This window comes from Patagioenas fasciata, chromosome 8, assembly GCF_037038585.1.
Source record: "Patagioenas fasciata isolate bPatFas1 chromosome 8, bPatFas1.hap1, whole genome shotgun sequence".
NCBI classification, from domain to species: domain Eukaryota; kingdom Metazoa; phylum Chordata; class Aves; order Columbiformes; family Columbidae; genus Patagioenas; species Patagioenas fasciata.
In genome coordinates, this window is record NC_092527.1 from 7,407,049 (window position 1) to 7,433,882 (window position 26,834).

The 26,834-nt window shown below is 44.7% G+C and overlaps 1 protein-coding gene across 3 annotated transcripts in view; it reads right to left on the minus strand.

The window, feature by feature from the left end:
• MCU (mitochondrial calcium uniporter) overlaps window positions 1–26,834 on the minus strand; it is a 93,866-nt gene that overhangs the window by 13,567 nt on the left and 53,465 nt on the right. For all 3 annotated transcript variants that reach the window (XM_065842940.2, XM_071811606.1, XM_071811605.1), the window contains exon 2: window positions 1,069–1,138. In XM_065842940.2, the coding sequence (XP_065699012.1) occupies window positions 1,069–1,138 (70 nt within the window). The remainder of the gene's footprint in view (window positions 1–1,068; window positions 1,139–26,834) is intronic.

Below are 26,834 nucleotides of genomic sequence, written 5' to 3' on the forward strand. Positions count from 1 at the left end.
GAGTCAACCATATGTGCACCAGTAACAGGTCATTAGTATTTTTAAAAAACACTCCTGTTCTTGCATAAGAACAACTTGAGCAACACATTGAACCAAAATAAGGTACAATAAAAAGAGTGTGGCCAAAGAAGTCAGTGTTGAACATTTACTACTGGTGAAGGTGAAATTATTGCAAGAAACAAGAAGATATACTCAAGCACAATATGAGAGGAGGTAAAATCCAATCAGGCAAGTAGCTACACAGTTGCATAACCCTCCCAACCTTACATTTGTCCTCTACACTCCTATCTATTTAAGCCTTCAGGTTATTATTTTGAGTTCTCCGCAGCAGTCATGTTCTCTTTGTGTTTGCACACAGTCGCTTTATCCTGGCATATAAAGCAATTGAGCCCTTGACTTTATTAGCTTTCAGGCTTTATTAACAAGCCTTAATGGGAAGAGGATCCGCTAAACATTTGTGTCAGTCGGCATAAGCGTTCAGTCTTTGCGCACAGCATGCGGATGTTAAAGCAGGCAGAGATCTCAAAGCCACTGCTTTCTCTTTGCATGCTGAGATTTTTCAAGTGCATTCTTTTGCTTTACATTCTGAAAATGTTATTAAAAAGTTTACTGTCTGAGCTGTTTCAGGATTTATATAAAGGAACAAAATTGCCTTGGCTTCACAATTTATTTACTGCAGCAAACAGTGCTTCAAGTGTTTGAGCAAGTAGCCGGTATAAGCTGCACTTTCATCACATAAAGTTAACAAGGCACACAGTACCCTGAAGGGCAGGGATCACAGAGACCTCACAGCTACATCAGGAAAAAGTCTGGTCAAAAAATGTGGACAGTTGCACGCAATGACATCCATCTTTATAAAGCTTGTCTGGTTTTATAGGAAGAGTTCTTAGAAAAGTTGCCCATTTCCGCAATTCTTCCGGACTGACTTTGGTGTCTGCCACTTCCTTGGTTCAAAAGTAGATTGCCTCCTAGTTAAAAAAAAACCTTCAGCAGAAAAGGGGTCAGGAAACATGATTTAAGCCGGGGAAGGCAAAAGTGAGCCAAGAGTTTGCCCGTGTCGATACTCACCATCAGAGGGCACTACTGTACTGCAATAGACCACTCTCACGCTCTGCCAAGGAGAAAGCCTCTGATGCACCTAAAAATACAAACACAGCAAAAAAGGACAAATGTTCAGTTCTGGCAGAAGCCCAACGCAGTGGCACCTCCTGTCCCCCCCCCTCACCATCCCCGGTCCCAGTGCCTGTGCTGGGCATCTCCTCCTGTCCACCACAGGGGTACCTGCAAACCGGGAGTGCTTGTCATGAACAGCATCATCTTCCACCATCTGCCACCCAGCAAGGACTCCCCCCTCGGCCAAGTTCACCGCTACACACCCCGCTCTCAATGCCCAGAGAGACGGAACATGTCACGCAACAGCTGCGATTTTTTTTTATTCCTTCCTTAATGTAAAAATGTATTTTTAAAACCACATTGAGTTAATCAGTTTAAAGAAATCAGTTTAATCAGTTTTAAGAAATCAGTTTTGATTACTACACAGACATAGGAAGTCACATAAAAGCATCAGTCTTTAAGTATAAGCATAACAGCGGGGAAAGGTTGGGGATGAAGAGTTTCGTTCTCTTAGACTGTTCTGTGTGCTAACATGTATTTTCTTCTTGCCCTTACAGAGGGAAACCGGACTCTAAAATACAAGTAGTAAACATGCCTGTTCATGGAAGAACAAATTGTTCAAGATAACAAACAAAAACCGCGATACTAGGCTGTAAAACAAGAGCCTAGTAAGAAGAAGAAAGCACGTGAATGGTTCATATGTTCTGCAACTTTGGCAAAGGACTGATTTGTTCAGGAAGATCTAGAATCTGAGCGATTTAAAGTCTGTCCTCCAGGATAAGTTATACTAGTTATACACTAATTCTCCCCCAAGAGTGAAATTGTAATTCTAGCACAAGAGAGCCCAATTAGAAAAAGACTAAGGCACACCAACTCCCATCTGGTTACGGTGATGTGTATTTCAGTGACTGGCACTCGGATTTCTCAACACTCACAGTCCAATATGGGCAATCCCATGGCCTGGGCTTGCTTTTATTTGTTTATTTCTAAAACGCAGCTGACAAACCTGCATTTCTATAAAGGCATCTCAGGGGTAGGGCTTGTTGATTTTTAAGTACATTTCTAATGCAATTTTGCAAACAAAACCCAGGCTGTTAAACATTTCTCTGCCAAATTGTCCAGACCTCCATATTTTGCAAGGTTGCTTTAAATAATCTGCTTGAAATAGATTTATCTGCTACTTCACTCTTCTTCTGAAGCCTGCTGTGCAAACCCAGGATAGTTTCGACTACACTTGTCTTGAAAGCAGGACCTACGGCCCAGGTGGTCAGTGCACTGACAGCTCTGGAAATCCACTCTCATTTGTGCTGTATTTACATTCTGTTTTTCTCAATCCCGACAATCAAAATCAGTCAAGTAAGTTTCCATTTTCTTTCTTGCATTTTTTCAGCTTCCCACAGTGGAGTCAAAAAGGCAGCTAACAGGAAAACAGAAGCAGATTTAAACAGATGTAACTGAAGTTCAGTGGGAAGTTGAATGTTCTGGCAAAAGTAACCTTTAAAAGAACCCCTGTACATCAGGAACCAAAGGGCAAATTTGCCTTCTTAGGTTTGAAAATAGCAAGTTGTCTGGACTGACAAACACCCATGTGCTACTGCTGAGCAAGCAGGATCCCCCACCCCTGAAGATTTAAAACTCGAAAACACCAAAGCAAAGCACAGATACAGCCTCACATTCTGGACAAATCAGGCTTCACTGCCTTGGCATCACTATTATATCATGAAAAAAACCCAGAAGCTACACCACATCTAAGCCAGTTTTCAGCATGAAATTGTACCCGTGGAGGGGAAGCCTCTCTAGGCAGTTGAAAAGACAAGACCTTTTCCTATTTGAAACCAGCAAGTTCAATTTTAATCCTTCTGCAAATAGTATCGGACCAGATGCAATAGTGGGTAGAATTTATACAGTGACACACAAAACCGTTTACATATGTATTTTATGGGTTCCCATGGCAGAATTGGTACTTTCAGGTACGTGCTTTTCACTGCTTTACTCTTCCCTTTTACATGGCATTAATCATCTGTTTGTGTATATACTGCACACCAGATTTGCACAACAGCCCAAAAGATTTAGTAGCATTGTTTAGAAAATCTTGAAACTCATTAAACCCAGCATTGCCAAATAGCTATATAGCTGAAAGGTATCAGTTAGTATCTCTAAAGGCTTCGCCTTAAGGCCATGAGCATTTGACAGGTATAAGCTGGCTCAAACACCTCCTGCCCTCATACAACACAGGCAACACCAGGGGAAAAGGCAAAATGGGTTGAAAAACAGGGCATGTAAGCTGACTCATCAAAAAGCGGATGTGCCTCCAGGTTTAAGCCCGTTGGTAACCCTTCCACCCTGATTCAGGTCTGAATCAGCTCTGTTTCATTAACCCCACAGCAGGAGGGTGCCGTTACATTTTACGGGAAGAGATGGCGGTTACGCTATACGTATCCGTCACTCCTGCAGTTCTGAAGTGCACCGTGCCACGCATGTTGCTGTTAGATTTCGTATCTAAAAAAAACCAGTCTTGACTGGTTTGGAAAAGGAAAAGAAAAGGAGCAAATGAACTCAAAGTCAGCAAAGACTTAAATGACATCTCCTGCCATCCAAGGTTAGTGAGTGAGAGCTTAAGGAATCATCCATCATTTTCATTCTTGAAGAGTGGCTGTTGTTTTAAAGTTGAGATGGAGATTTCAATGCCTGAACCCTTTCTCCAGTGTTTGCAATGCAACAGGTCTATGCATGAATGTGCCAGCAGGCTGAAGCGCAGGACTAAGGCAGTGCTGGAGTGGAGAGGGATTTGTTTCAAGCTTTGCTGACCAGATCTCACCGTCATTTGTCTGCGGATAAACAGTTGACCGCTCGCTGCTTCACCAATGAAGTGTAGAATAACTACATCCAGCTTTCAGCTGGGACAGACTTGTCCACCACTTCAGGAATAAGTGGTATTAGGAGTGTGAAAAGCACCAAAGCCAGACCCCTGAAATCAGAAGCTTTAATCACCAGAGTAACTTTCTAGGTCTCAAGAGAACAGGTAAAGGAATTCACTTTTCACATCTGTTCCATCCTTCCCTTCTTGTCTTACCTGCAGTAAGATGCATGCTAAGAGGCTGGGGGTTATGCAGCAGCTTCGCTCCCAGAATGATTAAGGGATCAAGAAGAAACAAAACACCAAACCAGTCCTTTGTCTAAAACTAACACTCCCTCCAGCCTCGTCAAGCTCTATATTGGACAACCCAAAGGTAAAAATAACAACATCTCTATAGATCCTAGTTTAGCTATGTCAGTCCTACATGGGTGACTAAGTTAATCAAAGCCCTGCTGGAAAAAACAGCCTTTTAGCTACCAGTGAGTGCTCTCTGATGGGAAAAGCGTCAGTAATCCAGCAGAGGTAGTATTCTGCATTTTATGTAATTATCAAAGACAGAACGGTAACAACTTTAGGGTACCAAGTCTCCAAACCCTAATTAAAATCAGAAATGTTGTGCAGAAAACACACACACACACCCCCACACACCCCAGCCCATCCCAAGAACAAAAAAGCTGAATATCTTAATCTAGAAGACAAGTAAAACATGTTGCTAACTCACTACCTGGAGTCCCAGTGACAGCCATGCTGCAGAGCTTTTGTGAAAGACAGCGAATTCTCTGTGTAAAAATTTCTTACCATAGAGTAAAATCTTTACCAACACATTCGCAAATGCCAGTTGCAATGTCTATGTTAAAATTTACAAAGGGCCTCCTTTAAATGAGGCTGCCCTATGTCAGACGTGAAGCAGCTCACCTTTTCCAACAAAAAACAGCTATTTTCATCTGTCCCCACTTTCACAGCATGAAAACCTGAATGTCTGGCCTTGGTCTGACAGGGTTTCTCCTCAAACCTCCTGGCCAGAATCTCAGTGACAAAAATTGCTGTGAGCTTCCCTGAACAACGCAAACTACCCACCTAAAAGTGCTAAAGAGCTCCATTTATTGATCTTTCCCTCACTCCAGGCTTCCAACTACTGCTTGGCCTGTTCCATTTCTCCGAAACAGAACTTTATTTGTAAGTCACTGGGTCTCTTTTGTCTTCTCATTTTGCTTTCCCCTCACGCCAGCTGTGTTTGCAAAGGGGAGGAAACACAGAGCGAAACCACGTTCTGATGAGAAATCTGCTGTCCGAGCTTCACAGATGTGTAACTAATCAAGTCCACTAATATTTCTGCACTAGTACGTAAGCTCCTACTAGATTTGAAGCACATATAACTGTGGCAATACGTTTCCTTCTGGAAACATCCGCGCCGCAACCCATGGAGGACTCTGTGAGGGAGCACAGGGGCGCCTCCTCCTCCACCTCAGTGCTCACAGGGCCGTTCCTCACACTTTCTCCCTTATTCCTCTGCTTTTCCCATCATTTTCCCCTTATTCCTCTGCTTTTTCTATCATCATTCCCCTTTCTCACCTCAGTTTCCCCAAGGCACCATCGGCGGGGCTGAGGGGCTGTGCTGTGTGTTCCCGCCAGAACCTGCCTCTCCTCACAGAGCCCCCAGGCACCCAACACACCAACTACTAATGGAAAAGCTGCAAATAAAATCCTTCACATGCACACCCATGTGGGGCTCTGAGCACAGACAAGACCTTTTCAGCCCTTGTATGAGGAAGACTCCTACAGCAGTCCCTCACATGGGCCTGGGGATAGGGAGAAGACAGGATGGCAGCCCTCACACCCGCAATACCAGCAAAGAGGGATCTTGCTGCTGCCAGCACCCAGGCACAGCCCTGCTGTATTCAAATGCCTCCGTGAGAAACATCCAGAGAGATAAAAATGGGTCAGTCTGGCATCAGAGATCTCTGCCTGCACCTCTCCCCCATTTCTTTGCCACCTCCATTCTTCTCAAGACACCTGGACACCTTTGGCTGCTTCCAGGACCTCCCTTCAGAATGAAAAAACAAATCCAATCTTCTGCTGAAATTGAGCCCAACTTTACCAGACATTTGCTCATCAAACCAGTAACCCTGTACAGAAGGCCTCCTCCAACTTTTTGCTACAGTCTCTGGTTACATTCACGTAGTAAACATTAAGTATTTCCTTCAAGGCTTCTTCTAGAGCCTGGTATGCAATAAAACGGCTCTTGCAAGGGTGAAATTCAAAGCAGAGCACTTTGCTGCCCTGCACAAACCCTAAACATTTGGGCAGAGAGGGGAACGTGGTGGGAAAGCCCTTGTACCTGGGAGCACATTGCTGCAGCACAAATGGGGCAAAGGAGCCCCGCGCCCCTCACCACCATTTTCTCCCCAGCTTCCAAAAAGTCCACACTGCTGCCTTTTTAAAGCATATAGCTTGTCTCCCAGGACACGAGCACTCGCACGATTAAAACCCACTGGCTTGAACTCATTTCTTTCTTTGTTGCTATGCCCTTGCTCACATCCCACTCAAGAGGCCAGATTTTGCCCCGAAAAGAACATTTTGCACCCATTGCCTCCATAGGGGAACACTTCTGCGGAGGAAGGTTGAACAAATGAGAACCCGTCTGAACTGCAGTGCTGTTCCTCTTTGGTTGTGTTATTTTTCTTCTTTTTGTTGTTGTTTCCGAGAAATCAGACCGAGGAGATGGACGCAAAAAGAGACAACGCCAGTAAGACGTGGGAAGCGTTAATCTTTGCATTTGGAAGCACTTTGTACGACCTACACGTTAGCAAACGATCCTTATTTGCCACACTTCTCATTCCTGCCGCCTGAATTTTCGCTTCTTCCAGCATTAGTGCAGAGCTTCATCACATCTGCTAGGGGAGGAACATAAACAGGAGGTGAGCTATAAATACTCCCTTCTCATCCTGCTTCCTTTGCCCATCTGCCTAAAAAGAAACAGGTAGTCCACAGCGTCCAGGAAAAGGTGGGGGTAGGAGGAAGGAGGTTCATTCTTTGCAGAAAAGGGAGGAAAATAAAAAGGATGAAGCAACTGCTCCTCGTTCTTCATTGCACCTTCCTGCCAGGCGTTACCGCCGCTGTGGAGACGCTGCAATGATGAGTTTTGTAACAGGAACATCGCCGCTTTTGATGGCTTTGGGCAAAGCCTCTCGGGGGCAAGAGAGGGAAGAGGAGATAAGGCAAATGAAGTTTTAACAGGTGTGTTAAGCACATTGGGCAAGCAGTCTCTACTGCTTTTACAGGCGCTTCCTTCGCCGCACCATCCACAACAATTCCACCGCCCCCCTCAAAAAAAATACAAAAAAACCCAAAACCCCTAAGCACCTTTTCTCGATCTATATTCTTAATTTTATTGCAGATGTCAACAACCTCCAGGGAGTCACGTGATTCCTACTTCCCTTGAAAGAGATGACAGCCATGGTACACCAGACTGCATACTCCCTCTTCCATCTGAGCTTCACACAGCCCTCCCTACCTGCAGCAGCCAGCCCAGAGCTGGGCTGGAACACCTCCCGTGCCGTTTCTGATGCCAGGGCACGGTTTCGCTATTAATACATTCTTTTCTTTACCGGAATAGGATGGTTTAAATGCCACTTCTTTAATGCAGCCCTCATAGTTACGGGAAAATAAAAAAATGAAAATTTTAATTCCCTTGCATTCCGAAGGCTTGGAAAAGAGAAACCAAACAAAATACCATGATGCATTCAGGCCTGTGTCAGCTTTGAAACCTGAGCAGAGAGACAAGGCAGAGTTGGATTCCTTTCCCTAGTTTCCAGATTCATTTATTGCATCTTCCTGTACTGAAAAGAATGGCACCTCTCTTCTCAAATTAAAGGGGCTTCCAATCCTGGTTTAAAAAGCATTTGAGAAATTCAGTGAGTATTGATCCCACGGATTTCAAGCTGCAGGATTTTGTCACCCTCAGCCACTCACAGCTGAAGATCCTATAACCAGAGAGAAGGAATCAGATGAATTCCCCTCGAGGATTCCCTAAGGGCAGCTGACTGGTTTGTCTGGCTTTTATTTGTTTCTTTAGGTTTTATTTGTTTCTTTGGGTTTTTTGTTTGTTTTTCAGCCTCTAGCACTTATCAGCCTCACTGGGCAATTCCTTTTGTCTTTGTTACAGCCAGTTCAAAAGAAGATCTCTTAGCCTTCTTCTCCCGCCTTGTTGCCATACTGCACCAAACGCTTGCACCGAGGAAAGAGCAGCTTCCTGATGCATCCCTGGCTCTTCCAGCATCAAGAATGAAACAACAAGCAGAGTTATGAAGCGAGATTTCCACAAGCGCAAGGAAATTCCTTCTGCCTCGGTGCGTGTTGGGAAGCAGCCAAACTTGCACCGGTTTTCCAGGGAAACAAACTCAGAAATGAGGGAACTTGCTTTCAGCTCTTGAAAAGAAACAGCAGGCTCTTGCCGGCTTGGGAGTCAGCGCCAGCACATGTACAGCTTCACAGAAGCTTCATGCAACATTCAGCAAGCCACGGCAGCCCAGAACATCTCAGTAGTGGGGGAGTCCTGCACCATCAATTCCTTGCTCATTTTCCTGCAGGAAGGAACCTGGGATTGGTCCAAAAAAGGAACTGGTGGAGCAGAAATGTAAGTACTGTTTGCAGAGGAACACCATGGACAGTAAAAGGGTTTTTACCCAAAGTCACATTAATTCAGTCCAAGCATTGAAGACAAAAGTAGTTCCTTCCCTCAGATAATGAGCCTTACAGGGTAAGCATGGAGACTGAATCAGTTTTAGGATTGAATCCGTTATGAGGCATTTAGTTGGGGAATTTTAAAGTGTTTTAACACTCAGAAGTGCCAGATAAATTTTACCGATACTCTCGCATTCAGTCCAGGTCCCGAGACAAAAATCACAGGTTTGATAAACAGCTACAAATACCTGTGGCCAATTAACATGGGCCAGGTTTCTTCTGCGAGAAATACCAAAGCATAAGATGTTCAGCTTGCGATGCTGCTTTGCTGTCTACGTTCAATTTGCATCAGTATATGACCAGCTGTGATTGGTAGAGCAAAAATCAATCCTTGTGCTAGTCCCACACATGTCTTACCATGAAGCCCTGAAAAATCTTCCATTTGATTAAGAGTGAATGCCTGACATTTTTCTATCTATGCTTTCTGCCATAAAAACCATTACTGTGCAATTCTGACTTCTAAATCACTTATGTTCCCTGGCAAGTTACTGTCATATGAGAGTAACAGAAGGAAATGAAAAAGATTCCAACAAAAATCTATTAACATTTTAAAGCCAATGAAGGAGCACTGTTTCATTTTGCCACCAGACTGCAAATTGAGGAAACTTCTATGCAAATTTAATATCCCTGTATGTTAATGTTTAATATCCTTCAGATATCATCAGATGTACCTTGAACCTGAGGACTGCACAGGATGGCTTCCCAGCTCCACCCCGAGGAAACAGTGCAGGGCTCACCTATGGTGCCCTATCGGCCTATCCACAGAGAAGGAAACTCAGCACAAGTTAAACACAAGTGAAAGGCAGAGACAGATCTTTATCGACATGCTAACGACATCCAGTAAGAACACAAACACACTTACTTTGAACTCCATGTCTAAATAGCAAGTTGCATTCAGTTTTGAAGGTTTGTTAGACTTTCCTCAGCTCACCTCACCCGGCCTCTCTGCGAGGGGAGAGGAAACTGGGGTTGGCCCCTTCTTACAGCACAAGGAACAGCGGTACGGTACCTGATAGCATTTGGTGTAGTTTCAGAAATGCAAACTGAGCAGCGTTTTACAAGCTCCTCAATGCTGCTGTGTTCCAGTTCCAGGCTGGTTAGGGAGCAGACAGAAGAGCCGCTCTGGTCCTGCTCCTCTGGAGGAGGCAAATGTTTGTAATCTGTGAGTCTGCTCCCCAAACCCACCTATTTCCCCTCCTCAGCAGCAAATTGATCTGCTGAACTCCAGTGCCTGCACTGACCATTATCAGGCATCTCTGGGAAGACGTGGAGGAGACCCGGAGATCAAAAGGCTTTTATTTAATTGACCACTGATAAAGGAAATGACTGCAACAGCATCTCACTGGCTCAAAGCTATTCATTCTGGCACCTCCTGCGCAGAGTTACCACGATGCAAAAATGAACAACATAATTATACTTCAACGCCTGTGATTGCGACAGAGGCACTAACAGCAACACTAAGTTTCAGGAAAGCTAATAACTAAAGCAATTGTTTCATCTAACAGACAGTGCTGTCCTCAGGATGAACTTGATCGCATCCTTGAAGCTGAGCGTGGTGGGACGAGAGGATGGAGGCCCCAGCAAAGGGCTCCTGCTCCTCATTAGGTGCCTCTGCAGAGAATGTGACCAGGCCCTCGTCACCGCCAATTAATTCTGGCACTTCCTGAACCTCCCTCATCTCTCTCAGGGAAACCAGTTGAAACCAGGTTTATGGGCACACGCGCTATGCACAAACACACCTTCGGTTTATATAATGATTAAGTAAGTCAATATATTAAATCACTACTTAGAGAGCCTTAAAGAAACAGACCAAAAAACTTCCCTGCACATTTCAATGGTTATAAAGTTATCCACTACCCATATACATGATAAACTAGGATTACAGGGAAGCGTTATGAAAGCAGCTCCCAAACATTTGGTTCTGTTTTGTTTGTCAGTTTAAAATCACTGTTTTCCGATTCTATATCAGACATATCACAAGGATTGTTTTAGTAGTATTTCAATTGAAAATTTTCAGATTGTTGCAGCTCAAGTATTTTCCTTTTGTTTTACAAGTCCAGAAGGTAACATATACTATATATCTCTAACCATCTAAAAACTTTTCCCACAGAAACTGTTGCAACCTCATCCAAAGAATAAGATACAAGGAAGATGCAACAAAAATCAGTTCTCAACAGCCATTTGTGAAAAGCTGATTTGAGCTACTTGCCAAATTATAGCCTTTACGGATCAGAGAAACGCACACTACAAAGGGGTTGCAGTTCATACTCCTTTCCAACATGAGCTCTCAGGCTTAATTCATATTAAAGGACTGAGAAGTTTTGGAAACAATGCACTAGAAAAATGGCCATTTTTCTAGTCATTAACACAATTTAAGAATCAACAGCCCTGGGAAAAGAGATTATCCTGGAAGAGGGGGATTTGGAATGGGAGATCTTTGGCTAGGTTGCTTCCTTAAAGCTTTTCCAAATCAATTAAGCTGGGTTTAATGTATAGTGATAGGTGTTCAGTGGCCTAGAAGAAGGCAATTTACAATTTGGCCCTGAATTACACAAGCTGTCAGAGCCACCTTTACAGTTTGTACTTCCATTGACAGTCCCAGCTAGCTAATGAAAACTGAATCCTCCTGCTCAGGGAAATTACATTTACACATGATATAGAGCAAAAAAGCCTCTGTGGAAAAACCACGAAGGCACAGGCATTAAGGTAAGGACTTCAAAACACACGCTGCCCATCCAAGCACGGAGGCTGGCGCAGCTCCTGCAGAATAGCGTGCTCTCCATACTGTCTTTCCAAGACGCTTTTAAATGCTTTTTCCCTGAAGTAAACAGGCCTGGGAACCAGGACTTTCCCTTGGATCCAATGCTGATTATTACTTAAAGTTCTGTCATCCTTGAATCCCAGGTTTCTTCTCCCAGTCTGAAGAGGCCAGAGAGCCCCTGTCTGCCACCACACAACTGCACCACCTCCCACCCAGGTCCACAGCCTGTGCTAACACAAGCTGGGTAGAAGCCCCCTCCATTTCCCAGGTGCAGACACATCCCTTCCAACAACGTCACCCCTGCCTTGGTCTCAGATGGTGAGTAAACAGCCAAAAATTTTCCCTCTACAACCACCCAAGCAAGTTGTTCAACAGCCCCAGCATCGGAGACAAGTGACACTTGGTCAACGCTGCCTGCATTGCAGGGACTTCACGTGCCCAAGAGCAGGCTACACACACGAGAAGATTTATTGAGACCTTCACCAGGACCAGTTAAGTCAGTCTGGGTAATTCCTTCACAAGAAAAGCTGAAGTTCTATGCTTCAAGGCCACTTCTCACTTTAAGGTGCCATCATCTTAAAGCAGGTCAAAGTTTCCATTTGAGCCTCACTGCAGTGTGATTTTGGCTGTATTGAGTGAACAAACGACAGAGGGAACATGTCTCCACAGCCGACAAACTGGTAGGACTCAGCCTTCCTTTCAAAGCTTGTGAAATCCGCTGCTTCACAGTTTTGCAGTCTTGTACGTACACAAAAATCATCTCCAAAATACATATTAACAAACAAAGAGAAGAGTGATTCAGGGTTAGGACTGCATCACTATCAGTTGCTTTCATCCCTGCCTGCTTATGGTGCTTCAGTGATGGGTGAGCTGGATATCAAACAAGGTGTAAGTGAACCACAATTAGCTGTCATATCTGCTACTTATGATTATTTCCAACTGTATCTGCTAAAAGCTTGCACACCCAGAAATATTCTCCTGAGACAATGAAAGCAGATCCTTCTTATCACAACATATTTTTTTTAATAGTATAGACAAAGCTTATTACTAAAACAAGAGAGAAAGAAGCAAGGCATCATTACTAGTTAAGAGTTCAGGTACCAGGCCCAGACACTTCCAACCAAATAGTTTTTATCTGCAGAGACCAAGTCCCCCGATAGGCTCTCAAACTGATTGCGACAACACGCAAAGGTTTGGCTTTCTCAGCACAGCAGCGAAAACACATTAGCCCTCGAGAAGGCATTAAGACAAGCACTAAAATAGCTGGTTGTGAGCAGTGTAAGTGGCTGCCCAGCTGAACACCAGGCAATTCCGTAAAAGAGCTCTAGACAGAAAAAACACAACTGGTGAGAAAGCAGAACACTGTTTTAGACACACAAACCAGTAATACTTATGTCAAAGTACAGATTAAAGGTTAGAGACCGCTAATTTCTGAGGGAAAACTTTCATGATGGAAACCAAAACCATGTGCTAAGCGTGGCCTGAAAAGCAGTAGCGGGCATGGAATCACAGAATGGACTGGGTTGGAAAAGACCTCAGAGATCATCCAGTCCAACCCTTGGTCCAACTCCAGTCCATTGACCAGATCATGGCACTAAGTGCCATGTCCAACCTCAGTTTAAAAACCTCCAGGGACAGTGAGTCCAGCACCTCCCTGGGCAGCCATTCCAATGCCTGACCACTCTCTCTGCAAAGAATTGCTTTCTAATCTCCAGCCTCAATTTCCCCTGGCAGAGTTGAAGCCCATGCCCCCTTGTCCTATTGCTGACTGCCTGGGAGAAGAGCCCAATCCCCACCTGGCTAGAACTGCCCTTCAGGTCGTTCTAGAGAGTGCTGAGCTCACCTCTAAGCCTTCTCTTCTCCAGACTAAACAAGCCCAGCTCCCTCAGCCTCTCCCCATAGGGCTTGTGTTCAAGTCCCTTCCCCAGTCTTGTTGCTCTTCTCTGGACCCGCTCCAGCACTTCAATCTCTTTCCTGAGCTGAGGGGCCCAGAACTGAACACAATACTCCAGGTGTGGCCTCCCCAATGCAGAGTACAGGTGAAGGATCACTGCCCTTGTCCTGCTGACCATGCTGGTTTGGATACAAGAGCAGCAGAACACAGGAACACGGGTCCCAGCGCCTCTGCAATACCACAGGACGCCGCACCAACTGCAAACGGTATTTTTTTCAGGAACACGAAAACACGGCAAACCCACATGGATGACAAGACCACACGATTTGTCCACAGACAAGCACCATTTCTACAGTGACATCTGGAATAACTTTGTGCTACTATTATCAAGAAGAAGGTTGTAGAGCAAACAACAAAAAAAAATGCTTTGATCTTGCCCTTTCTCATAGGGGGCACACAGAATGACAATGTCAGGGGTTGGAAGGGCCCTGGAAAGCTCATCCAGTGCAATCCCCCCATGGAGCAGGAACACCCAGCTGAGGTTCCACAGGAAGGTGTCCAGGCGGGTTTGAATGTCTGCAGAGAAGGAGACTCCACAACCTCCCTGGGCAGCCTGGGCCAGTGTTGTGATACCCTCACCGGGAAGCAGTTTCTTCTCAAATTTAAATGGAACCTCCTGTGTTCCAGTTTGAACCCATTGCCCCTTGTCCTATCATTGGTTGTCACCGAGAAGAGCCTGGCTCCATCCTCCTGACACTCACCCTTTCTATATCTCTTTTCTACGTTGTGCCTCTGTAATTCAAGAATGTAACCATTATCTTGGAAAAAAAAAAAAATCAAAACCAAGCTACAATTTCAAGAGTTTGAATACAGCACGTGAAATCGCGCACACCTTTCTCTTAGGACAAATTTCTTTTCCCGGTTAGAAATGAAGGAAGATTCATTCCAATTTGTCCACGAACTAATTCTGTTGCTTTTGTCTAAGTTCACCAGATTTTTGGTGGTACTGAGAGGTTCTCAGCACACAGCAGCTGAGAAGGTATTTATAAAGTTAAGCTGTGCTTATTTATGAAATTGAGCTGCATTGGCAAGAGTGGGGAAAACACTGGCCTGTTCCAGCCTTCCCGAATGAGACCTTCACCAAAGCCGACACGAGCCCCGTCTGACACCCTGGGGCTGTTACCATCATGTACTTTGCAAAACACAGTATTTCAAGTTTTTAATTAATAGCAAAGAGATACAGTAACAGTTTCACAGGCTAAAGTGTAGCCTGTTAGGGGCCATTGGTTTGCAAACATTTGTGAGACCTGTTTCTCACAGCAGGTGCGATTTGTTATTAATATACACAGCATATTTCATAATACAGAAGTTAAACAGACCAACATTACAGAGTACTAAGTCTGCCCAGCAAGAACTGCTGTTCTCCTTTCCATCTTCCTTGTCTATTGTAGAAAGAAAAGTTGGATTTAGAGCATTAAATACTATGAGTTTGACACTGTGATGCTCTTCGGCTTACCAGAGTCTCGCCAAAACCTTCATCTTCCAGACCACAGAAAACAGCAAGAAAAGCATCAACTCCAAGACCGCTGAAGAACCACCGACCCTTCTGGTTTCACGGGCTGTTGGGAAAACCAGTTGCCAAATTTGTAGGAGAGCCCATGGTAGCTGAGGCGACTCATGGGAGAGAGTGTTGCCACACACAATTCTTTTTCTACGCTAATTTGAAACTCCTGCTTCGGAATTCTGCACCTTCCACACACAAAGTCTTGCCTAAGGAAGATTAAATAGCTGGTTTCACCAAAGAAGCAAGATCTCTAGGAAGGCATCCTGTCCAAATCGCTCTTTTTAGCAGTGTCAAATCCATATGTAGTTTCCCTGTACATTTGAGTTAAAGGGAGAATTATAGCTGGGTGCTGTATGACTGCCCCACTATGTCTCCATTTAAAATAAACCCCAACACCTCTGACACTTGCTAGTTTAGGAGGTGGCTTATTTCTGGGTAAGAAAAAACAAAGACTTGGTATTAAAGGAAGTTCGATAAATAGAAAGCAAGCCTGCATAGCCCAAAACAGGTTTCAACATGCTTTCCCACACCATTTGCAGCCCAGCAAGAGGCTTAAAATGCTCATTCTGATCTGGCTCAAGGTAACTCATACAAGCAGCAGGGTCACCTTAATGGGGTGACATGAACTCCCTTGTGTGCCCCAAACCTACCTAGAATAGCATTTAAAGGCAACCTCTTTTCCTGCTTCCCTCCTCCCCCCAGCAGCCAGGATTTCTGTGACTCTCAATGTAATTAGGAGATAATTTTAACTCTGTCACTAGATTGATTGCACTGGCGCTTAACTGCGCTATTAAGCAAATCGCTAGCTGACATGTGGTATCTTTTCCATCTGACAGAGCAACGCTCGGTTTTTAATGGGGAGAAGAGGGACTCCAGAGGAGCAACCACCACTGATGCTTCGATTGCACAGGCACACAGCTACAGCTGTTAAATCTCTGCTTGGGAAACTGTATACACTTTATCTTTAACAACAGCAGCAAGACAAGCAGCCATATCTTTAGTCCAACCTGCATGGCATCCTGCATCCAAGGTGACCCACAAAGGACAACACAACAACTAGATATTGGAAGCACCACTGGGTAACTTCAGCAGCAATTCTGTATGTGTGAGCTGTAACAGCCAAGCAAAAGAGCATCAGCTTTTTGTACTTGAGACCCTTCCTAATTGGTTTTTAGAACCCTGAAGTCCGAGTCTTCCCATGGCACATCCGGCAAAGAATACTGGAGCCCATCAGCCCCAACTTACGTGTTTATCACCTTAGGAGAAAATAGAGCTTGTTGGGTCATTCACTGCTACCTGTAAAAGGCTCCTGTGCCTCACATCTATCTGGAAGGAGACTAATTCAAATGAGTTGGACAGTGCAGTGTCTGGTAAGAAGCTTATTTCAAAAACCGCATGACAGCTGGCTAAGTTCTATGAAAGAAGTGTTTTTCCACCTGGTAATTCCTTCAAGGATCCCAACTTAAGTAGTTAAGGAAGCAGTAAGAAATCACTTAACAAGTCATTGTGCCCAAAGTGATTGTCAGAGAATGGAGGAATCATAAACAGGCGAATTCAAAACAGCTGTTTTCTCCTTCTAGGAAAACCTTCTGTCCAAAATATAAATTTGCACAGAGGAACCATTCTGCAAGTCACCAAGGAGCCACAGCTACCGACTTCACCAGCCACCTGCTCAGCAGCTCCTGCCCTCCACACCTGGACCCTGAACCACCATGTCTTTCCTCGTTGGTGGTGTGAGAACGAAAGGCGGTTACCAAGTCCAGATTGTGTAGCAGGGCATTTATAACCACGCCAGCAGGCATTTTGCAGTCTAGCCCATGGCTGAAAAGCACCTGACAGTGCTGTGTTATTTCTGAGCCATACCTTCTTTCAATCAGATCTTTTTCGCTCAGCTGAGCTTCCTCAAAATTCACATCTACTTTGTTCTATAGAAAATTTTCACCTAGTTACTTGGTTTGATTGTCAGTAAATTGCAACCTAAGTCTAATGCTATATAGAAAGAGCAGATGTTGAAGTCTCTATTTCCAAGAAAATGGGCCTGTGACACTCTTGGCTGACAGTGGAAACCAAAGCTACACAAACAGGTCCACCTGAGCACGTCCACTCAAGCAGACAAGTGTCCCTGATCAGCTGCCTTCTGTGCAGTCACTGCTCCTCACCAAGAGTAAGAAAAGGCAAAGAGCTTGTCTGCGGTGAAGGTTGAGATAATAATGGAGGCTTTGAACTCATGTTGGTGTTTGCTCTTCACAGAAGGTACATTTCACAACAGCCATTTGGGTGACTGGCACCTTTTCTTTGCCTCTCCTATGTGCTACGGTACCTGAACAGGCGGAGTGTGATACAGAGACCAAGCAAATCTATTCCATAGCCCTTAGGAGGAATCCCACATGATAAAAATCACTGAAGTAGTAACACAATGAATGCTTCTTACACTGTGTTACCATATTGCAAGAAAAAAAAGGTCCAAGGTGTCTTGCCACAATAGCGGGGCCTACAGTCCCCAACTGTGGAGAAGCAGCTAACCTGGCACAGCTGGGGAACCAAATCCACTTCCAGATGGGCTTTTAAAGGTCTCCTTTAGCAACTCGAGCTTAAAATACAGCACAGACCATCAGTGCTTCACCGATCACCGCAGCAGCTGTTTTGCCTTAACGTGCCAGTCAAGCACAGTGACCAGAGCATCACCGGGCAGTGGCTGGAGCATCTCTGTCCAAGCCACCGTGGCCATGGCGGAGGTGGTCACTACAGCCACGGAACAAACCACACCAACCCAACTGGCACGTTTTAGAAACTGTTGCTGACAGCACGTATGATTTGTGTGGTTACAACAACATTTTGCAAGAGAGTGGTCGTGTTACAACCGTCTGCCACCATCATTTCTGCAGCTGTCATCCGGTAGTGGTTTCATGGCTATCAACAAGAACAAGATGAATTGCAAACTCATGAGCTATCAAAGACGGTGCTATCAATGTTACGGCAGCTCATGGATGTCCATGCCACTAAAACATCAGTAATTTTGTAGAACTCTCCATAAGCTGAAAGAGCAGAGATTTATTTGTATTAGTTTTTTTAATTATGAAAGAAAAATGAAGGGCTTTGGGTAACTCCAAAGCCTTATAACCATTAATACATCAGAACAACAAAAAAAAAATCCAAAGATGAGGGAGAGGACTATTTAACTATAGGCTTATTTTTCTGAACCAGTGTAGTTGTACTGATTTCCCCCCCCCTTAAAGAGAACACCATTCAGTTTACTCCATGTAGCAATCAACCAATACAAGCCAGGCACGCATACAAAACAAGTGAGATTTTAATCCAGCCAGTTCGTACATATTTCAGACGGTAATTTTTAAAACTCAGCTTGCAAACAAGCAGCAAGGGCTACAGTATAAATTAAAGGAATCCTTACAGTCTGTGTAGCACTCTCACCTGACACACAAGAAGGGTCTAAAGCTGCAGTCATACTACGGTTCTAAACAACAGGCCCACTAGTGACCAACACAAAGCAGGGGGAATGAGGCTTTTGAGAGCAGTGACCCACTTGTGTGCAAAATAAACCAGGGACAAGCGCCTTCCCAAAGCAGCCGTGTGTCTGGCAGGCACAGGTGGCGCAGCAGAAAGGGGTCAGTCCCTACAAGCACCAGCTCTGTTGTCACCCCGAACAACCTTCACGAGCTCTCGGTAGCCAAAGCAAGCTGAACATGGAGATCAAACTTCACAGGGCATTTCCACTGCATCGCAAACCCCCGACTGAGTCCTTAAACCCAACGACATAATCACCTTTGAGAGGCGGCAAGTGAGCACATCTTGAAGTTGACTAATAAAGCACCATCATCTGGATTTATTCATAACATCCTTTCAGAGCAAACCTAAAATACAAGTGATACATGGTCAGGCTATGCCACGTATTAGGCAACCTCATCCATTCCATTTGCAGTTGTTTCATCAGCTGTCACCAGTCATCTCCAGACATCTCACAGACCCATCCATGCTTCTGACCTCAACATCTTCACACCACAACTTGTGACATCAGATACTATACATACCCCACTAACACCAGCACTTCATGCCTCCCTACAGACAGCGAGAAATAAAAATAACGCTTTCCCTTTGTAACTGCACTACCGGTCAAGAGTTACGCGGTCAGCATCAAAGTGAAAACTGATGCTGTCTTGCCAACTACCAGTTTTGCCTTAAAATTTGAGTGAAATGTGCCCTTGCTGGTCAGCCTATAGAATAACATATTTAAGAGCTCAAAGCATATTGCACAGGGAAAACAAACCCTGTTTTCCTAGAGAAAGGCGGCAGAAGTAGCAGTACTGTTCGCATGCAGAAATATGAAGTTGCTTTGAAGCAGAAGGCTTGGGATTTGTTTGGGTTTCTTTTTCTTAAAGCTGTTAACAGTGGAAAATCATTTTCCATAATGCTAAATCAGAAACGGTGGCTCAGCTGCAGTTGTCCAAAAGCAAATCCACAGTGGTGAAGCATATGGAAGGATGCAGATCTGCATCAGACTCAGTATGAAGCGAATATGAGACACAAGGATGAAAAGTGAGCTCAAAAGGGAACCGGTTACTAAACGTGAGGTACGAACTTGAAACCTGTTTCTATGTGGCACTGAAAATATTCGTTTGACCCTTAGCACGCCTCATTTCAGGGTTTTTTTAATAGGTCACAAAACGATGTGCAAATGCCACCCCCTTGAATAGGGCACGTGGCTTGAATCCTTGAAGTGCAGCAGCTGAGCCTGGAGCAGACAGCAGACCATGAACAACCAGCGTCAGCGTTTCTTTGCCACCAGTGAGCGAAAACCTCCCTCCTTTAATCTTTTCCTCTTCCCATACACCAGCCATAAGATATTATAACATTTTTGAACTGCAAATCTAATTCACCAAAGGAAACCCATACACACTTCCCCTGTCCCAAGCTTGCAGTCATCTGGACTGTAGGCTGTTAGCAGTCCAGTCCATCCCACTATTGCAGAGGGTGATGCTCTTGAGAGGCTTTCATAACACCCGCCCTCCTCAGGTGCCCTTGCCCCTTGTCATTCTACCGCTCATTGCTTTTTATTGCAATCCAGGGAAACCTCCACAACTTTACAGTAGCAAGGCTGAAAACAAGTATTTTATTCAACTGTGCAACCTCCATTAACTTCTTGGCTCACCGACATAAAAGTTACCACTGGTTCATACAAAGATATCCAAGGATATTTAATGTAGTTAAAATATTTCTGGCACAGAAACGAGAAGAAAAATTGAAGTGTTTCAATGCTTGGCTGAATTTTCTACAATAGTTGAAAAAGTACTTCCTAAGCAAGTTTATCCGTGAGATCGGTGCTTTGTGATGTACATCAACAGCTCAATTAAGCACAAAATGATTACTGAGGACTTGCCAAAAATGGAGAAGTCCCAGTTTGGCCAGTGCAAAACAGTTCCCCAGTACATGTATGACAGTTCCCCAGTACACATATGAACACACGCACTCGGGCTCCTTACCCTCCTGCCTAAGAAGCCATTCAAGTGTCATCTCTGGATTGAAAACTAATTTTTTCTCTATTTATAGTAAAAAAATATGTGTAAACTAGCTGTGTCACTTCAAGTGGCCGCTGCCTTGCTCTCTGCAACGTTCTGTTTGCACAGCACTTAAAGTACTCATCAGGTTCTTTCAAATGAAAGACTTCATGTAGGAAAGAATTGCAGAGGTAACTTGGATAAAGAACAAGTGATTTATCCATGTACATGCACATCAACAGCTTCCTCCTCCTTCAGTCAGTAACATTTCTTCTCCCTTAGGAAGGATTTGACACAGACACCAAGCACAAATGGATTGTCCAGCTCTGAGAGCAGGAAGCGCAGGGGTCAAAATACACTACGTACTTTCAAACCACCATTTTGATTTGTCTCTTGCTCCCTCTAAAATAAACTCCTCTTTTATGCTAAGGGTGAATTCCCAGTGCTACTAGCTCCTGCTTTATTCCCCCAGACTCCTCACTCACCCTTCGCCATCCTCCTAGGACATCAGTATTACTAAACCCGCCAATCCTTCTGCACTCTGTTTTACATGATTTAGCTTTAACCTCTATACGTGGCACTCCTTGGAGCACCCTTTCCTTTGCATAGGAGACACATGATTGTTGGGCAAACAGAATAAACCACAGGGACAAACTTTTTAAAACAGTCCTATAGCCAAAACGCATAGCACATAACTTCTGGTATTACATAGCCTTACAGTATAGAAGAGTAGATGAGTCATCAGGGTAAGATTAAAAGGCACTGGTTTTCTAATATTGCCAGTAAGAAATTAAATTGGTTTGCAGAAGAGACAACTTCTAATCCTCACATATAAGTTCTTCTTGGCCCGTGGATGCTGTCATTTTGATGCATCAGTAGATGCTGGATCAATGCAATCCTACACTTCATATCTTGGAGAATTTGTCTTCCAGATTTGTTTGGGAATTGTTTAAATATTACACAGGCTACAGAAAGAATAAATCAAACCTAACTATTGAAAACAGAGGTCATTTATCTCGCAAGATGGAAACAGAAACAAAAGGCTATGAATAATGCAGAAGCAGTACGATACAAAATATTCAGTTCAGTCTATTACCTGCAGTCTGAAGTGAGTATAAAACAGTTGATTAAATTGGAGAGCAAAAGCTGTTCAACCCAATTACTGCGTAAATATTTTAGAGCAATTTTTCTGTTAAGCCTTTGGAACTCATCTGCCAGCCCGCATCTCACCCAAGGACAGCGGAGGGCAGCAGCCTGGCTTACACTAGAGAACGGCTAAAGCTAATGGGATGGTTTAAGCAAAGACTTCCAGAAGAACACCTGCCCCTTTCCAAGTCTGAGAGGGTGTGCAAGCTGAGGGACGAGCGTCCACGACACGGCTGGTCCTGCTTCCGACAGCTGCTGGGAGGCTACAGGTTCCAGCTAAAGCACTCGGCCTCAAAACAGAGAGCAAAAGCTTGTTGAAGGTATGATTTCAGGTGCTGCTTTGGGTGCTCATCACCCTCCTCCTCCTCCTCTCCCCCACCCTCTTTAGCTATTGAATAAAACCAGAGCCCAGATATCACAGATCATTTCACCTCCTCACTGCGCGCTCCAGCTGCCACAGGGAGAACCAGAGATACCGCAGAATTGCCACCTGATAATGCCAAGGTAAATCACTTAAACCAGTCATGATCCATGTTACCTCCCTTTAATTTGTTTCGGCAAAGTATTGGGCACATAGTTAGATGACTGACTTGAAATTACAGAAAAATTTGTTTTAATTGCCATTTGAACTATAAGGGAGGTATTTCTCAGTGCCCACAGGAGAAACGCAGAATCCCAGAATGTCAGGGGTTGGAAGGGCCCTGGAAAGCTCATCCAGTGCAATCCCCCCATGGAGCAGGAACACCCAGCTGAGGTTCCACAGGAAGGTGTCCAGGCGGGTTTGAATGTCTGCAGAGAAGGAGACTCCACAACCCCCCTGGGCAGCCTGGGCCAGTGTTCTGATACCCTCACTGGGAACAAGTTTCTTCTCATATTTAAGTGGAACCTCCTGTGTTCCAGTTTGTACCCATTGCCCCTTGTCCTATCATTGGTTGTCACCGAGAAGAGCCTGGCTCCATCCTCCTGACACTCACCCTTTCTATATCTGTAAACGTTAATGAGGTCACCCCTCAGTCTCCTCTTCTCCAGCTCCAGAGCCCCAGCTCCCTCAGCCTTTCCTCACACGGGAGATGCTCCACTCCCTTCAGCACCTTGGTGGCTGCGCTGGACTCTCTCCAGCAGTTCCCTGTCCTTCTGGAACTGAGGGGCCACAACTGGACACAATATTCCAGGTGTGGTCTCCCCAGGGCAGAGCAGAGGGGCAGGAGAACCTCTCTGACCTACTGACCACCCCCTTCTAATCCACCCCAGGTACCATTGGCCTTCCTGGCCACAAGGGCCCAGTGCTGGCTCATGGTCACCCTGCTGTCCCCAGGACCCCCAGGTCCCCTTCCCCTACACTGCTCTCTAACAGGTCATTCCCAAACTTATACTGGAAAGAGCAGAATTTGTGCAGAGTCCGACTGAGCCCAGATGAGCAGGCTATCCCTGCCCAGGGTGGAATTATAATTATGGCACTAATCAGGACTATTTTTCCTGAAAGACCTATATACTTGTGAGGAACCTGATGGTAACTCTCAGCCTGCATTTAGGAAGGGGAGGGAAGGAAATATATTCATTAAATCTAATCTTTGATCAAACAACAAAGTTTCAAATTCTCACTTCTTCGGTCCATCTTTCTCCCCAGCCCTTGATACTTAAAAGTAACAAAGATATTTGGAAAAAAGAAAAACCCGCAATTCTACATTAACCCTGTTACTTTTAAATGCATAACCGTGACGAAAAGAACAACATGTTTAAGTGTGAAAAGCACAGATGGGAAAAGGGATAAAGCTTCAGTGTAGGAATTTGGGAGCTGCAATTGCTGCTGGGTCAGTTTAGCCTGAGTTCTTAGCGATAAAACACTCAAGAGCAGCAAGATGACTTAGAACCACTTTTAACCTTAGAAAAGAATAAATGCTACTGGATTTAATCAAGCCTGGTGAGACCTGCCTACCTATTCTTTGCGGCTGGCTTAAGCGATACTGCAACACAAAAATTAGTTTTGGGATATATGACTTTAAAACCAAGTAATAATCTCGAGCTTTAAAAACAAGTCAAAGTCACCCAAGTAGGAAAAGCCATTTTGAACAGTCAGCCCTAAGTATATCCACCATTCCTACTCAATTTTCCTGAAATGCTGCTCCCATCCAGTGCCATGAGCGTTACCTACACTCAGGTGCATTGAGCACATCGTGTTGATTATCTCAGAAAACACAGAGCATGTAAATAGCTATGGAGTTCATATACTTGGATACATTTAAACCAAAGGGATTTATTAAATAAGGCATTTTTACGACTTACTCAAATTGAAGTTGAAATATAAATATCCAAGTCAAATGTAGCTACCATAATGGTACTTGACGAAACAATACTTGAAACACATGTGGTTCATAGCATTTAGATTAAGAAATACAAAGCTACAGCTAACTGTAATAAAAAGAGAGTCAAAAATGTAGAATTTGCAGGCTAAAAACCCCACAACCAGTTACTTTTGAAACTTCCAGAAGAAATATGGAAGGTGTGATGTCTGACTGCCACAGAAATGGAAAAGGAGCAAGATCTAACATAAACCAACCTATTTGTCATGTGGATTAGATAAAAATCTAGTCCTGTGTGCCCCCTGATTTTCACAGGAGTTTAGCCAGCTTCTTATGCAGTTTTACTTTCATACATCATTAAAAAAATAGAGCTAGAGAATCAGGAAAGCTTTCTTGCACAATAAAAACTTACATATAGCTGGGAAAAAACACGGAATAGCTGCATTTCCTGCTGCAAGTACGGAAAATATACTTAACATGGTATACGCAACTTGGACTTTTATAGACAGGAAAGTGATCTTAATGGTGAGATATAATCCCTTCCCCAACTCTGTGTTTTAAGAGCAGCTCCCCTTTTAAACATTAACATTTCCCAGTTTACAAGGATACAGTCATTTCAATAAACTTTAGCATACTTAAGACTATTTACGCTTATTTCCCACCAAAAACAAGTCTGATAAAGTTAACACACATAAAAATACATCTTTGGGCATCCTTATCACAAAACAGTCAAAGCTTAAAGACCTGGCTTCTGATTTTGACAGTCAATATCTTGCATTTGGCTTTACCTGCCTTCTGATCAAAAAATAGAGCTGCAACCACTCAAGAGTAAAGAAAAAGCAAGATGCTGCACTCACTCTGGCAGAGAAAGTCTCCTGCACGTGATAAAAAACAGTCACTGCCCATTGAATTCCACAGAAATCAGCTCTTTCTGTTTGGTCCCCTCACAAATTATAACAAATAAGTCAACACCTTTCAGCAGCCCCGTTATCCCATCTGTCCCACACTTCAGACAGCGACTCGAAATTCAGTTGGTCTGCAAAATCTGCCAGGGATTATGCTATAACGAATGATTTCGAGGGTGTTTTTCTTATGCTGACTGCACTGGCATTAAGTGTGATCTCCAAGCCGTCCATCCCATTCACGCTCTGCTCGGAGTGAGCTGCCTGTCACTCCAGACGCCCAGTACTTTCGGTTGCTTTCAGCAGCGCTTGAGACCTATAAATAAGTAAAGAGCAGGGAATCCCAGTAACGCTGAGGGCTCTGCGATTGCCTTTCCTGCCAGCGATAACTGGAACAAATGTTTTCAACCCAGTACAAGCAAGAGAAGCCCAAACGGGAGACACTCCATTCCCGTGTTACCATTACAAACAAGGTCTTTCTCGAGGGAATGACTCACCGCTCAGATTTCATTCACGCTCCGTGCCCGTCACTGGTTTTATTTTGGCAAGGACAAGCAGAGCACGCACCCAGCGGAGGTTTCCCCGCCTTAAGCTGTGCCCTGGGGAGATCTTGTCCAAAAAAGCCGAGGGAGAGCTCTTGCCTGCGTTCGCAGCACTGGGGGAAGCATGAGGAGCCGTGGTTTGTGTGTGCAGCCCTGCTCACCCAGGCCATGCTGAGCCACCCTTAACACTACTCAAATAACCTGTTTTTTCCCCTACCAACTTGGCATTGAACTGACAAATCCATTCAAATGGCTTTGGATCCCGGCAAGAGGCACCACTTCAAAAGCGTTACTGTACTTAGTGATCACTGAGTATAAAGATCTTGGGGGGCGGACAAGCAAGACTTCCATTTTTGGATTTTTAGTTATCTAATAGTGATTCTGGGGACTGAATCTCATGTTTTCGCATCTCACCATCTAACAGTCTTAGCGATACAGAAATTGCCAAGTGGGCTGGCTTCCGAAACAGCAGCAGCGCTGCCCACAAAAATTCAAAAGCACTAGAATAGCAAGTACCCTGATAACAAGGACAGACACGTTCCTGGCCAGTCCAGCTTCCCACTTCCTATAGCCGTGGCTATAACAACAGAGGTTGAATAAACCCTGTAGCATGAGAGCTCAGGCATTCACCTGAAGACAAACTTGTTCAATTTCTGCCACAGAATCCCAGAATGTCAGGGGTTGGAAGTGATCTGGAAAGCTCATCCAGTGCAATATCCCCGCTGGAGCAGGAACACCCAGATGAGGTTACACAGGAAGGTGTCCAGGCGGGTTTGAATGTCTGCAGAGAAGGAGACTCCACAACCTCCCTGGGCAGCCTGGGCCAGTGTTGTGATACCCTCACCGGGAAGCAGTTTCTTCTCAAATTTAAATGGAACCTCCTGTGTTCCAGTTTGAACCCATTGCCCCTTGTCCTATCATTGGTTGTCACCGAGAAGAGCCTGGCTCCATCCTCCTGACACTCACTCTTTCCATATTGATCCCCATGAATGAGTCACCCCTCAGTCTCCTCTTCTCCAGCTCCAGAGCCCCAGCTCCCTCAGCCTTTCCTCACACGGGAGATGCTCCACTCCCTTCAGCATCTTGGTGGCTGCGCTGGACTCTCTGCAGCAGTTCCCTGTCCTTCTGGAGCTGAGGGGCCACAACTGGACACAATATTCCAGGTGTGGTTTCCCCAGGGCAGAGCAGAGGGGCAGGAGAACCTCTCTGACCTACTGACCACCCCCTTCTAATCCACCCCAGGTACCATTGGCCTTCCTGGCCACAAGGGCCCAGTGCTGGCTCATGGTCACCCTGCTGTCCCCAGGACCCCCAGGTCCCTTTCCCCTACGCTGCTCTCTAATAGGTCATTCCCCAACTTACACTGGAACCCAGGGTTGTTCCTGCCCAGATTCAAGACTCTACACTTGTCCTTGTTATATTTCATTAAATTTCTCCCCGCCCAGCTCTCCAGCCTGTCCAGGTCTCTGGATGGCAGCACAGCTTCCAGTGTCAGCCCCTCC